The sequence below is a fragment of the Phoca vitulina genome, unplaced genomic scaffold (assembly GCF_004348235.1).
Source record: "Phoca vitulina isolate PV1807 unplaced genomic scaffold, GSC_HSeal_1.0 scaffold10, whole genome shotgun sequence".
NCBI lineage: Eukaryota > Metazoa > Chordata > Mammalia > Carnivora > Phocidae > Phoca > Phoca vitulina.
Window position 1 is genome coordinate 21488447 of NW_022589713.1, and position 14635 is coordinate 21503081.

Sequence of the window (14635 nt, forward strand, 5' to 3'; positions counted from 1 at the left end):
CAGCAAACATGTTATTTGTTTCTATTTTGGATAAAAAGCAAAGCCTAGAGAAATAATGATATATATAGAGAGGCAGATGAACATAATGACTGTGAAGAATCCTGAGAGCTCTTAGCTCTTGGAGTTGGTAAGCTTCATCATTTAGAAGAAAAACAAAAACCACAACAAATGATCTAACTAATGTATACAAGAAAATCAGATGGGGAATCCTTTACCTAAAACACTTTTAATATAAGGCATATACAAATGTTTGATTCACATTATTTAGGTGATTCACAGTCATTAAAATGTCAGTCCTTTCAAAAGTAGAATAAAGTTTCATTCAAACTCCAAACGGGAGTGTACGTGTATGTGTGCATGTTTTAGAATTGGAAAAAGTGATTTTAAATTACACATGAAAGAAAATATATTTGAGAACAGCCAACAAAGATTTTTTTTAAGGAAGAATGAAGGATAACTTACTTTATTCAAACAGTAAAACTTTTGCTGAAGTTATTATAATCAGAACAATACGGATAGTAAAACTTGCACTAAAGTTATCACAATCAGAATAATATGGTTGGGCATAGAATAAAGAAATAGATCGAGGGAGCAGAATTGAGAATCAAAACATAGTTCACCCAATGCTCATGTAACTGATGAATAACTGAACTCTACATCTGAAACTAATGATGTACTATATGTTGGCTAATTGAATTTAAATAAAAAAAAAACATAGTTCATATATGCAACTTAACATATGACAAGGATGATAAGCGATTCAATAAAATATGGACAATATATTTCATATGTGGTATTGACATAATTATCTATTCACCTGTATGAAAACAGGGTAAAAATATATATCCTAGTACATATTCAAAAATAAGTTTGAGACTAGCCCTTGTGTCTGTCAACAAAAGACTAGACATATAAATAATGAACTACTACAATAAATAGAAACAAACTGTTGCTGCACACAACAATGCGAATGAATCTCACAGACTGCAGCCAGACACAAAGGGCATGTGCTGTCTGATGCCACTTATGTGAAGTTCTAGAACAGGCAACACAAACCTATGGTTGAAAAAAGAATCAGAACAGTGGTTGCCTGTGGGTGTGGGTAGGGGTGAGAACAGAATGGGGAGGGTTACGAGGGAACTTCCCAGTGTGATGGCAATGTTTTGTATCTTGACAGGAGTTTGGGTTACACAGTTGTATGCATTCGTTAAAACTCTATAGATGTATACTTAAGACTTACTCATTTCTTACCAAAATCTCTGAGATGCAGCAAAAGTGGTTCTAAGAGGGAAGTTCAGAGCAATGCAGGCCTAAGTTAAGAAACAAGAGAAATCTCAAATAACAATTTAACATTACACCTAAAGGAAATAGAAAAAGAAGAACCAATGAAACCCATAGCTAGCGGAAGGAAGGAAATAATAAAGATCAGAGCATAAAGAAATGAAATAGAGATTGAAAAGATGATAGAAAGTATCAATGAAACTAAGGGCTGATTCTTTGAAAAAATAAGTAAAATTGACACATCTTTTGCTAGACTCACCAAGAAAAAAAGAGAGATTTATTAAATCATAAATAGAAGAGGAGAAGTTATAATTCATACCTCAGAAAACAAAAAGTCATAAGAAAGTGCTATGAATAATTATACACCAACAAATTGGATAACCTAGAAAAAATAAATACTTTACCATCTTCTAAGACTGAATCATAAAGAAACAGAAAATCTGAATAGACTGATTACTGGTAAGGAGATTGTAACAGTAATCGAAAAACTTCCCAACAAATATAAGTCCTGGACTAGATGGTTTCACTGGTGAATTCTACCAACCATTCAAAGAAGATGTAATACCTATCCTTCTCAAACTCTTTCAAAAAATTGCAGGGAACACTTCTGAGCTCATTTTATGAGGCTGGCATTACGCTTGTACAAAAACCAGACAAAGATACCATAAAAAAAAAAGAAAATTACAAGCCAATATTCCTGATGATTTTTTTAATATTTTTTTTAATAAATTAAATATTAAAATTAAATAAATTAAATATTAAAAAATAAATATTTTTTTAATAAATTAAATATTTTATTTGTTTATTTGACAGATATATAGAGAGAACAAGTAGGCAGAGTGGCAGGCAGAGGGAGAGGTCCCACTGAACAGAAAGCCTGATGTGGGGTTTGATCCCAGGACCCTGGGATCATGACCTGAGCTGAAGGCAGATGCTTAACCAACTGAGCTACCCAGGCACCCCTTCCCAATGAATTTTGATGCAAAAATCCTCAACAAGATATTAGCAAACTAAATTCAGTAATACATTGAAAGAATCATACAATATGATCAAATGGGATTTATTCCAGAGATGCAAGGATGGTTCAACATCTACAGGTCAATCAACGTCATACATAGCATTAACAAAATGAAAGATAAAATCATATGATCATCTTAGTAGATACAGAGAAAGCATTTGACAAAAGTCAATATCCATTTATGATGAAAACTCTCAATAAAGTGGGTATAGAGGAAATGTACCTCATCATAATAAAGGCCATATATGACAAGCATATGGCTAATATCATACCCAGTGGTGAAAAGCTGAAAGCTTTTCTTCTATGATCAGGAATAAGACAAGAATGCCCACTCTCTTCATTTTTATTCAACATAGTATTGGAAGCCCTAGCCAGGGGGATTAGGCAAGAAAAAGAAATAAGAGGCATCCAAATTGGAAAGGAAGAAGTAAAACTGTATTTGCAGATGACATGATACTTTATATAGAAAACCCTAAATGTTCCACCAAAAAGCTGTTAGAACAATAAATGAATTCAGTAAAGTTGTAAGATACAAAATTAATGTACAAAAATATGTTGCATTTTTATACACTAATAACAAACTATCAATCCCATTTGCAATCACATCAAAAAGAATAAAATACTTAGGAATAAATTTAACCAAGGAGGTGAAAGACCTGTACCCTGAAAACTATAAGAGATTGATGAAGAAATGGAAGAAGACAGAAATAAATGGGAAGTTATTCCATGCTCATAGATCAAAAGAATTAATATTGTTAAAATGCCCATACAACCCAAAACAATCTACAGATTCAGTGTAATCCTTATCAAAATTCCAATGGCATTTTTTACAGAACTAGAACAAATTATTCTAAAATTTACATAGAACCACACACACACACACACACAAAACCTCAAATAGCTAAAACAATCTTGAGGAAAAAAGAACAAAACCTGAAATATCATAGTCTTTGATTTCCAACTACACTGCAAAGCTAGAGTAATCAAAACAGTGTGGTACTGGCATAAAAAGCATAAAAACAGGACCAGAAGAGACAGCCCAGAAATAAACCCATGCCTATCTGGTAAGTAATTTATAACAAAGGAGCAAAGAGTATACAATGAGGAAAGGACAGTCTCTTCAATAAAGTGTGTTGGGAAAACTGGACAGCTATATGCAAAAGAATGAAATTGAACCATTATCTTATACCATATATAAAAATCCACTCAAAATGGATTAAAGACTTGAATGTAAGACCTAGAACTATAGAACTCCTAGAAGAAAACCGGCAGTAAGCTCCTTAACATTAATCTTAGGAATGTTTTGTATTGCACCTGGCATCAAAGGCAAGGGACACAAAAACGGATATAAACAAATGGGACCACATCAAACTAAAAAGCCTCTACACAGCAAAAGACACCAACAACAAAATGAAAAAGCAGGTTACTGAATGGGAGAAGATATTTGCAAATCATATATCCAATAAGGGGTTAATAGCTAAAATATATAAAGAACTCATGTAACTCAATAACAACAACAAACAACCTAATTAAAAAAATCGGCAAAGGATCTGAATAGACATTTTTCCAAAGAAGACAGACATAAAGATGGCCAAAAGGAGCATGAAATCTGGAAATGCATCAACAAAACAGGATGGAGTGAAGAATGGGCAGAAGGAAAGATCAGATGGATAGTTATATAATAAATCAGCAAGATATTAATTCTAAAAACCTAGATGGTGGGTTGATGGCTATCCTCTGTAAATTCTATCAAGCTCTCTGTATGCTTGAAATTTTTCCAAAATAAAATCTTGGGAAAAATAAATAAATTTCAGGTGTACTTAACATTTAAATAATAGAACAAAACCCCCAGTAAGAGAGTACAGAAAACTTTAAAAAGCACTTTATAAGCTTGGAGTGAAGAGAAAATTTTAAATAAACAAGAAAACCCAAGAAGACATAGAGAGAAAAGATGCATATTATTGACTATATGAATATTAACCACTTTTGGAAGCCAAAAGATATCATCAACAATAGCAAAAGAACAATAGATGGGAGGAAGGAGAACTAATTGAATCATATGCGGAGACAAAGGGTTAACATCCCTAATATAAAAAGACTTCCTATAGATTTCTAAGAAACCAGCAAACAACCCAATAGAAAAATAGGTAAAGACATGTACAGATAATTAACAGAAGAGAAAACATGCATCCCAGTAACTGTGTGAAAAGACAGTAAGGTAGTATCTCTAGCACTCAGTTGAAAACGCAGACTTAAACACAATGAAGTATCATTTTTCATCTTTGGATTGGCAAATTTTTAAAGATCTATCACCTTCACTGATGGTAAGGCTGTCAGAAGATGGGCACCATACATTCCTGGCGGAGTGTAAATGTTCACAAACTTTTAGAAAAGCGGCTGGGCAGGAAGAATGCCCATCACACACGCAGGACAGTATAATGAGCTTAGTATGATCCCATTTTTACAAAATAAAAGTTTTCACATTTTGAACAATGAGAAAAGTGTGATAAGAGACACACCTAATTATTAAAATTGGTGCTTCAGGACAGGGGTTGGTAAACTATGGTCTGGTCACCTGGATTTTTGTAGCCCATGAGGTAAGAACGGTATTTATACCTTTTTAAAAGATTACAATTTAAATGGTTACATATTTATCTACATAATATCCTCTGTCTTACCTCTTGGCCAACAAAGCCTAAAACACTATCTGGCCTTTGAGGAAAAGCTTACTGACCCCTGTTTCAGGGCAGTTGTGGTTTCTTGGTTACCTTTTCTCCCTTTACTTCTCTGTATTGTTTTTATTTTTTAAAAAATATACTGGGAGTGGACATAAAGAGACAAGAGGAAACCAGGGAGACCAGTTAGGAAGCTACTAGAAGGGACCAGGTGAAAGAGAACGGTGCTTTGGAATAGGGTGGGGACTGTAGAGAAGGAAAGAAAGGGGCAGATTTTATTTGAACCTATGGGAGTTGCTGAGGGATTAGGCATGGATGGTGAGGCGAGAGCAATCAAGGCTGATTCTCAGATTTTAGTCATGAGTTGAGTTGGTGCAACCAGGGAGATGCAGAGATTGGGGAGGAAAATGGAGTAAACCAGGAGCTCGGCTTTGGACCTGTTACAGTTCTGACTGGAACTGTGTGAACTAGGCGCTGGCCATAGGTGATTGGAGCTGCTTGGACTGTGGAGGGGGAAGCTGGGCAGTAAACGCAAATGTAAGAGGACTCATCATGTAGATGTCTGTCTTCAAACTGTCAGGAAGCACTAGGGTGGGAGAAGGGCACCAAGGGTCTGCCCGGTGACACAGAACCTAATCCCCCAGTGCCTACTTCTGCTGATGGACGTCTCTGATGCCACCATCCAACTACCTGGATTCCCCCAGATCACCTGTTCCAGAATGTTCTCTTCTCATCGACCAAGGAACACCAGGGCTTCAGAGCAGACACCCTGACCCTTCCTTACAGCCTATGCCCAAATGCTTGCCTCACAACCAGCTGCTGTTATTTCTCTATCTGGCAGCCTCTTCCCCCAGTGGAGAGATAAGTTCAGGTCCCAGCCCCTCCCAGTGTGCCCTGCCTGCCATGGGTCCCTCGCCCAGCCATGTGCAGCCACTTCTTATTCATGGCACGCTTTTACCTGAGAATACCAGGAAGGACTCACCAAGGAGCTGGTGTAGGTCGGGTCTGAGGTGTCATCCTGGAGGTAGCGGGAAAGGCCAAAGTCAGACACCTTGCACACCAGGTTACTGTTGACCAGGATGTTCCTAGCAGCCAGGTCCCGATGCACATAGTTCATCTCGGCCAGGTACTTCATGCCCGCGGCAATACCCCTGAGCATCCCCACCAGCTGGATCACTGTGAACTGTCCGTCATTTTGCTGTAACAAGACACAAAGGGCATTGGGATCAAGATGGGCTTCAGTGGTTAGGCAGAAGCCGAGGTGCCGTGGCCCTGCCGCTTGTCAGCGTCTGTCAGTGACCGGCCATGCTGCTCACTGTGCCCTTCTCCTTCCCTCACTCCCTCCCACTCCCACCCTCATCCCTCTCCTTGAACGCTCTGCTCTCTCCTCCTTGCCAAGCCCTGTCAATTCCATCTCCAAATTACATCTCAAAGCCATCCACGCCTCTCCATCCTCACTGCCTCCGTTCTAACCAAGTCACCGTCATCCATCACCTGTAACAGCCTCCCCACACCTGCCCCCACCATCCATTCTCTACACAGTAGCTAGAGCCATCTTTGGAAAACAAAAATCAGGCCATGCCACTCCCAGGCTTCGAGCTCTATAACAGCTTCCCATTGCATTAAGGAAAAGCTCCAAACTCCTTAGCATGGCCCATGGGACCCCGGGGGATGAGCCACCGCCTCACCTGCCAGCCATGGTGACCTCTCAGTCAGTTCCTAAGCCAAGCTCTTCCTGCCTTAGGGCCCCTACACATGCCATCCCTGCTGCTCTTCCCCACAATCAACACCTACCTGCCCTCAGATCTCCCTGTAAGTGTCCCTTCTTTGGAGACAGTGTCTCCACAACTACTCTCCTGCTCCAAATATAACTAGCACACACTTTCTATCTTACTGTCTTTAGTGCATGCTCTTATTTTTTTTTAAGATTTATCTCTTTGAGGGTCAGAGGGGAGAGGGAGAAGGGAGAGAGAGAAAATCTCAAGCAGACTCCCTGCTGAGCACAGAGCCAGACACGGGGCTCGATCTCACAACTCTGAGATCATGACCTGAACCAAAATCAAGAGTTGGACGCTTAACCGACTGAGCCACCCAGGTGCCCCAGTGCATGTTCTTATTTTTCTTCTCAGCATAAATCACAAGTTTTAGGTGTGTGTGTGTGTGTGTGTGCGCGCGTGCCCACGTGCACACACCTGTCCATCTGTCTCCGCCGCTTGACTCTAAGCTCTTAGAAGACAAGACCCTCTTTCTTGTGGGCACCACAGTACTCCTAGGGCTAAGAACTTTAATGTAAATAGAAAAAGCTCAATAAATATATGCTCAACTTATGACTGCTACATCTCTCCCTGTTTCCAGAATTAAATGCTTCAGGTGTCTTCCTTGGGTCCTCCCAGGGCTGTCAACCTTGACATTGGGATAACCACACCCACCTCAAAGGGGTCAGTGGCAGGAGAAGCACAGACACAGTGTCTGGCATGTGGACCCTCTTAGAGAATGGGAGCTGGGGCTTCTCCTCCTCAGGCCCACCTGCACTGCTGCCCCTCTCCCATCATCAGTGGGCTCACCATTTCCTGGGGGAATGCTCTGCTTCGTGGTTCGATGACACACCTCGGTGAATGAATCAGCCTTCCTCTTGCCTCCCCAGAGCCCCTGACTCTTGGTTTCTGCACCCACTGGTTAAATCAGTGGACCATGTGCTACGCTGTCAACAACACATTTTCTCTTCTAGTACAGCCCCAGTTGCTCCCCCAAAGGGCTATAAGTTGTATTCTGTAAGTAGAGCATGGCCCAGGCACTGAGATGCTTTGACTGGGGGAGAGGTGGGAGGAGGCAGAACACCCTGGGTCTGGTCCAGTTACTGCTGGACACCGGGCAAGGCAGCCACTCCCCAGTGCCCTCAGGCGAAACACAGAAAGCATAAACAGTGGGCACAGCTCCCATTTATTGAGTGCCTGTGAGGTGATACACAATGCGCTCACATGCACTACCTCACTTAAATAAGTGTGAGGCACATCATTTATGCATGTGCTTCTACAAAAGCATTTTCTATGCAACAATCAATAAGGAAAAATGAAACAGCTATTGCAAAGATACCCTGTTTATTGGAGAAAACCCCACCAACCAAAAAGTCTAACCATGATAGTATGAACGTTGAAGACTTCCTCATGCAAGATTGCAAGCCTGGGTCTGTGTCCCAGGGTTCTGCCCCTTGATCAATTAGAGTGAGCCAAGTGACCTCCCTCCACTCCTTCCTGAGACGCCCGCCAGAGGAGAAGCCCCAAACACACTGGGATCGACACACTCCAGGTTCCAGACTGTTTCTAACTCAAACCTTAACCTCCTCCCAGCCTGCCTGGAATGCTTTCTCTGCAATATTTTCTTCTAACCAACTCCAAAAGGAAGTACAGATCTGCTTTTTTGGAAACTCTGGTGTTCAGCACATGGTGCCCATCTGCGAGAGCTGGATGTGCCGTGAGTGATGCGAATCCTCCTTCTCACTAATGAACTTCAATCAACACCTCCTCGAGAAGTTAGCCAGGCTTTTGCTAGCACCATTCATTTTCTCTAAGTAGGTCTCTGGGGACCTGCCTCCCCAGAAAGTTGTCATGCAACTTCTGTATATTAGAAAATGTATCTCAGCTGCAAGTCACAAGGGTCATATTTTTCCAATTCAGTTTGTTACTTCCTCTCTGTAAGTGTAGACAACAATGTGGTTAAAAATGAATGTCTCCCAAAAGAAGCCGGCTTGTAGATAGATTTTGGGGAGGGGACTTGTGGTGACTGTAAACAACTCTGGGAAAAGAAATGTTGAAAGAGTGTGCAGCAATATGTCTGTTTCTACTTTAAATCCTTTAAGCCTACATGGAACAGCTTTACTATCTTATTTGTTTTAATATTTAGATCAGTCACCCTTAGAGTTTCTGGGGTCAGCAAAGGCCAAGAAGTGGTGAAAAGTCCAGGCTTTCGAGACAGACAGACCCAGACTGGGGTCCAGGCTCTGCCACGCATTGACTGTGTGCACTTGGGCAAGTCATTTAACTTCCAGAGCTGTCATTCCCACATCCGTAACACAAGAACATGCTGTCCATTCTTCATAGGATTTTGGCGAGGTTAAGTGAGACAATACATGTGAAAGGGCTTGTCTCTGTGCCCGTGAATACTAAGACAGCAGCAAGGACCGCTGGTATTATCAGCCAGGCCATAATGTCTCACAAACCAGCTCCCCCATGTACTCAGATACCTGGTGAGAGGAATGGAGGACACCTGGGGCCAGGACTGTAGGTTCCTGCAGCTTCCTGGTGTGTTTGGGAGACATCCTAGGATCATTACCATAGGAGAACCTAGTCCGCAGTGCATTCTGAGCTCAACGGGTTGGCATCTGTAGGAGACCCCCCAACAGTCTACACACCAACTGTAGTAGTGGACGATTGGGGCCTAATGATGCAGGCTGGACATTTAGGTCAGTTAATGAATAAACATGATTTCTTCCATTTCTTGACTTTTGAATGGCAAGTCACACTTATAGAATACTTTTTGATCCTCCTTTGTGCAAGGCAGGGGATAGTTTATTGCTTTTCAGAGGAGATAAAGGAAGTCCAGAAAGTTTAAGTGATTAGCCTTAAATCACTCCGTGTGGCTTTGACTTATAACAAGAATCTAAGTCCAGAATAGCAAATTACTTCTCCACTGACGTTCCATCTCTGATGGTAACGACTTCCTCAAATGTGTGGAGGAGAAGGCTGCGTATAAGCTTTGCAGCAAAAAGTGACATGATTGATTAATGATGTCTGCCATGGTCCTAGAAAAAGAAAGTAGGGGCATGAGTACCTCAAATATGCTACTCTGATTTGAATCTTTTAACTCCTGTCCGGGGTCTTTTCCATAGAATATGCTGACTTTGCAATGGCAACACATTTTCTTTAGAACCTGCAGAGGAATCACGTATCACGATAAGACAGGATCGTGCCTGTTGAGTTCATAATTTTGGTGAAACTTAAAGATATAAACATATGAAGATCCCCTGCCATGTTCAACTGTTTTATGTTCAGTTCATTGGTGTAACTTCCCAAGAAGAACTTCCAAAGATAGGAACACCAGCATCCAAAGATAAAAAAGACAGAAAAAGCCCAGGTTTCCTAGTGACTTTGGAAAAGGGTCAGGCTCCATGCTGATCACATGGTAAAAACACCGTATAGAGAAAAAATACAGGCCTGGGTGAAGTGATTTAAACTTTCTTTCCTTCCTGAAGTGCTTTCTGCTGAAATTGCTTTTCAGCAAATTCACTGAAGCCACTTGCTGGTCCTTTTATTAGGCAGGAAGGATTTAGGTATTTCAACTTTCATTGACAAATCCACTTCAGGAAATGAAACCATTATTTGATTTGTTTGAAGAGAATGAATCATAGATTTTTTTTTTTTTTTTAACTGTAAGAGACCTAACTTTCAAGATCCTCCAGCTCGAAGCCTTTAGTTTATAGATTGGGAAATTGAGTTAACAGATTTGCTCAAGGCCACCGGGTGACTCACAGTGGAGCCCTAAGCAGAACCGAGGTCTCGGGGCATCCAGTCTGGTATTCTCTTCCTGACCTCTGGGTTATGGTCATCTAGCTCCAGCCCATGAATGAGCCTCCCTGATAAGAAATGTCCACATTTGACATTGCTCAGTAACTTCTAAGAGTCTTACAGCTATGACCATCTGTGGATGAACCAGCAGTGACCATAAGGCCAAGCTAGGCAGGAAGGCCTTCCAGAGCACGTTGACCTTCTTCGCTCTGGCACGGGAGGGACACTGATGAGGGCTACAGGGGGTGTTCTTAAGACTATACAAGAGCCACCAGATTGAATCCCCTAAGTTTGAGTGCCAACAAGCAAATGTTTAATTATGGATTTTCATGCTACATAATCCATGGTGCAGATATTTTCAAAAATGGACAATAATGAACCTACCGAACATGCAGTTAAAAAATAATGGTGCTTCTAATCCTTCCAGAAGGTGAAGGATTCTATATCCTGCAATGGGAGAGGAGCAGTACGTGGGCTGTGAGAAGCCATGTCCAATGTGCTCACTGGATCCCCGATGCCCACAGCCTCTCAGGCTCATTGTAAACCATCATGACCAGTTTGGTAGTGGGGGGGGAGGGGGGCAGTTGCACAAATTGAGGACTAACTCTTTTCCTTTCTTCTCTGAATGGTGATCCTAAAATTATACTACTTCCCAGAAGATGGGCCCTGCAGAACTGCACTGATGACCTACTTTTCAATTTTACCAAGCAGCAGATACATCAATTAATGTTGCTCTGCTCCAGGGTTTGGTAGTAAGGCTGAAATTAGATTTATAGATTACCTGCCTCCATGCTGTGCGAGGAGTCAGAAACGCTTCATTTCCCCTCTCCTCCTGGTGCTGCCTGCTCTGGCCGTTCCTTCCTTGCCATCCCTTATCCTCTGTTGCCCTGTGTTCCTCACTTGCCCCTGGCTCTTCTCCCACCACCTGGGCCTCATCATCATGAAAAATACTGGTGTCCAGCATGCCCCCATGTCCTGGGCCCCACGCGGAAAGAGCCCTGTGTGGAGCATCCGTGTGGGCTTTTGATTTTCTGCAGGCTCCTGAGAATGAATCTCCTCGTTCGCTTGTATGTTCCAGGGGAGAAAGTCTGATCACAGTCCTCAAATCATGTTGCGACTCTGTGAAGTACAATCAGGTGACTCGTAGGAAATAAATGGCTCCTAAAAAGGTCTGGAGGCTGGTTCCAGAAAATGCTTTTTCTCCTAACATTGTCTTCTATTCACTTTTATTTGGCTGGCTTCATGAGATCTCTGATCACGAATGAATGCCCCCAGGAAAGCACAGTCTTTATCCCACTCTGACGTGAGGGGTCTGGCTATAAGAACGGGAGATCATGTACACTCAGGATGACTCCTATTTCTCCCGCCATTCCCAAACACTTTGGTGCCAGAAATGGCTTTTTATGTTTTTCACTCAACCAGCACTGACCAGGTGCTCCCTGTGTTAGGTACCAGGGGTTTTAAAATAAAGGGCATAAGCCGTACCTTGAAGGAGGCCGTACTAGGCTAGTACGTCAGTCCCATCCGTTGTCATCCCAGGCCCCCCACCAAAAATTAGCCGCTACTGCCTAAAAACGCAGAGGAGGTAAAAGCGTGTGCTTGCCCTGCCGAAGTAGCCAGTCTGTGCAAATGCAGCTTCTAGACAAGCGCCCGAGCTACCCTTCCACACGGCAGCCCCTCGGCCCTGAGTCTGAGCTTTCGAGCCACCACACAGCTGCTGAAAGATTACCAGATAGGCCATGCTGGCTCTGGCCTTTGAACACACTGCTCAATTGTTCCATCGTACCTGCCTTCTCCCCTGCCTGCCTGGCGAGTGCCTCATTCTCCAGTATCAGATAATTTTCCCTCCTCTTTAAAGCCTTCCCTGGCTCCCCCAGGAAGATTTCAGTTCTTCTTGGCTCACCATACATCTTCACACCACACGTGGAAACATAAAGAATCTGGGCAGATGATTGCTGGACGCTTTGGGCACTCAGGTCCTCAGAGAAGGGACCGCTGTGGCAGGTTGTAGTCTCTAAGATGGGCACAACAGGACCTCCCATCGCTTATGCATAAGACGACATCATGTAATTGCCCCCCATCAAAATGGGGGAGCCCATTTCCCCCCCTTGAATCTGGGCAGCCCCTCACAGTGGTCAAAGGGTACTGTGGGACTTGAAGCTAAGTTACAAGAGTGGTCCAGCTTCTGCCTTTTTCTCATGAGACGTTTGTTCTTGGGACCCAGCTTCCTGTGAGGAAGCCCATGCAGGCCACCTGGAGACAGGCCAGCTGATACCTAGCATCAGCTGCCAGACTGATGAGTGAGTGAGTCTTTGGATGATTCCAGGCCCCAGATCTTGAAGTGCCCCAGCTGACACCACATGGAACAGAGATGTCCCCAACGAGCGCAGATTGCAGATTCATGAACAAAATAAATTGTGGTGAGCCACTGAAATCTTGGGTGATTTCTTACTTAGCATTAGAGCAATGTCGCTTTCATGTCTATAGGCCCAGAACCCAGTAGAAGGCGTGACCACAGCAGTGGCCCCATGAATATTTCAAGACCAAGTATCTGAATGATCCTTTGATCTGCAGCCACAGCTACTGTTTGGTAGCTTTGGTGACAAGCATAGCCTGCCACTTGGTATTACCCTGAAGTCCTTGCTAAGGAGACCCTGTCCCATTGTGATGCTGCCCACACACCCTCTGCTCTCAGGCCCCCCACCTCCCCCCAGTCCCCATCTGAGGCTTGGGTCCAAGGCAGGACTTGCTGGCCGCCCTGTGCTCTGCCAGCTGACCCCCCAGACATTGGCATCATGGCTGTGCTCACCCACCCCCACTCTGAGTCACTCTGTGATGTCCCACAAAGAGGCAAACCATCCCGGCATAGGTCCATGGGAGCATGTTTGACAATGACCATTTACAGATCTCCCAGCCATAAGGCCTCGAGGCCCCCGCCCACCTCTGCCGCAGGTTGGTTTGGAGTCACAGAAAAGACGAATGCTTGTGACACTGTCTCTTCCTCTCCTGCCCAGGAGCACCGCCTCCGAAGGTGGGGGAGCCGGGTATCAGAAAGGGTGGCCTGTTTTATCTCTGAGCTGCAAATGCAGGGAGCAGGCTGGGCGGGCTGTGCTGGGGAAAAGCAGAGATGGCCACTGGCGTCTGCAGGAATCACACGGGCCAGTGTAGCCGCTGAGAGTCTCCTCAATCTCCGTGATTCATGCAGATGCCGATGGCCATTCGTCAGCTGCCTCTATTCATTTGTATTCATCCAACGAGCATTTATCGAGGCCCCACTCCACGCTCTCCTCCTACCACGGGGTCCACAGGCTCCTCTTTGTTCTATCCTTTCAGAAACAAATCTGTCAACCTCGCTACCATTTCCAATGCCCACCCTCATTTCATCGGGCGATTCCTAAGTGGCAGGTTAGCCTCATGCAGACACTCCTCCCCAGCATCCATCCCACACTGCTAACGTCACCCACGCCCCCGAGCCGCTCTTACCCTGAGGAAAGAATCCAAAGCGCCGTTCTCCATGAACTCCGTGATGATCATGACGGGCCGACTCTTGGTGACCACGCCTTCCAGGCGGATGATGTTGGGATGGTCAAACTGGCCCATGATGCTGGCCTCGCTCAGGAAGTCCCGACGCTGCTTCTCGGAGTACCCGGCCTTCAGTGTCTTGATGGCCACATAGATTTCCCTCTTGCCCGGAAGTTTCAGACGCCCCTTGTACACCTCTCCAAACTCCCCTGCAACAAGAATGCAATCATTACCAATTTCCTTCTCAGTCTGCAGAACCACCAGGGCACAATAGTGGCAGGCACAATAGTGCTCAGAGTGGAATTGCGGTGAAAGTGGCAGAGATGGAGACAGTGTTCTCTCATTGAAACTACGGTGTCCTGGCCCCGATCAGTTCACGGCAAACACAGAGGTTATATTAAAATACGTCCCTTGCCTCAATTCTTTGAAATAGTTGGGGTAACTAAAGTGGAATTTCAGAGTCTGTATAAGTTTGTTTTTCCTCACGTTTGGTTTTTCATTTGTGTCCCAGCTGAATAATTAAAATGAAACGGTCAGTTTCACTTTGGCAGACCATAATTCATTTTTAGCAAAGCCTG

At 43.6% G+C, this 14635-nt stretch overlaps 1 protein-coding gene across 1 annotated transcript in view; it reads right to left on the reverse strand.

The window, feature by feature from the left end:
* Positions 1 to 14635, reverse strand: part of EPHB1 (EPH receptor B1) — a 414361-nt gene that overhangs the window by 41502 nt on the left and 358224 nt on the right. Inside the window, exons 11-12 of the mRNA XM_032408651.1 lie at positions 14019 to 14266; positions 5957 to 6172 (exon numbers count right to left, since the gene is read on the reverse strand). Coding sequence (XP_032264542.1) covers positions 5957 to 6172; positions 14019 to 14266 — 464 coding nt within the window. The remainder of the gene's footprint in view (positions 1 to 5956; positions 6173 to 14018; positions 14267 to 14635) is intronic.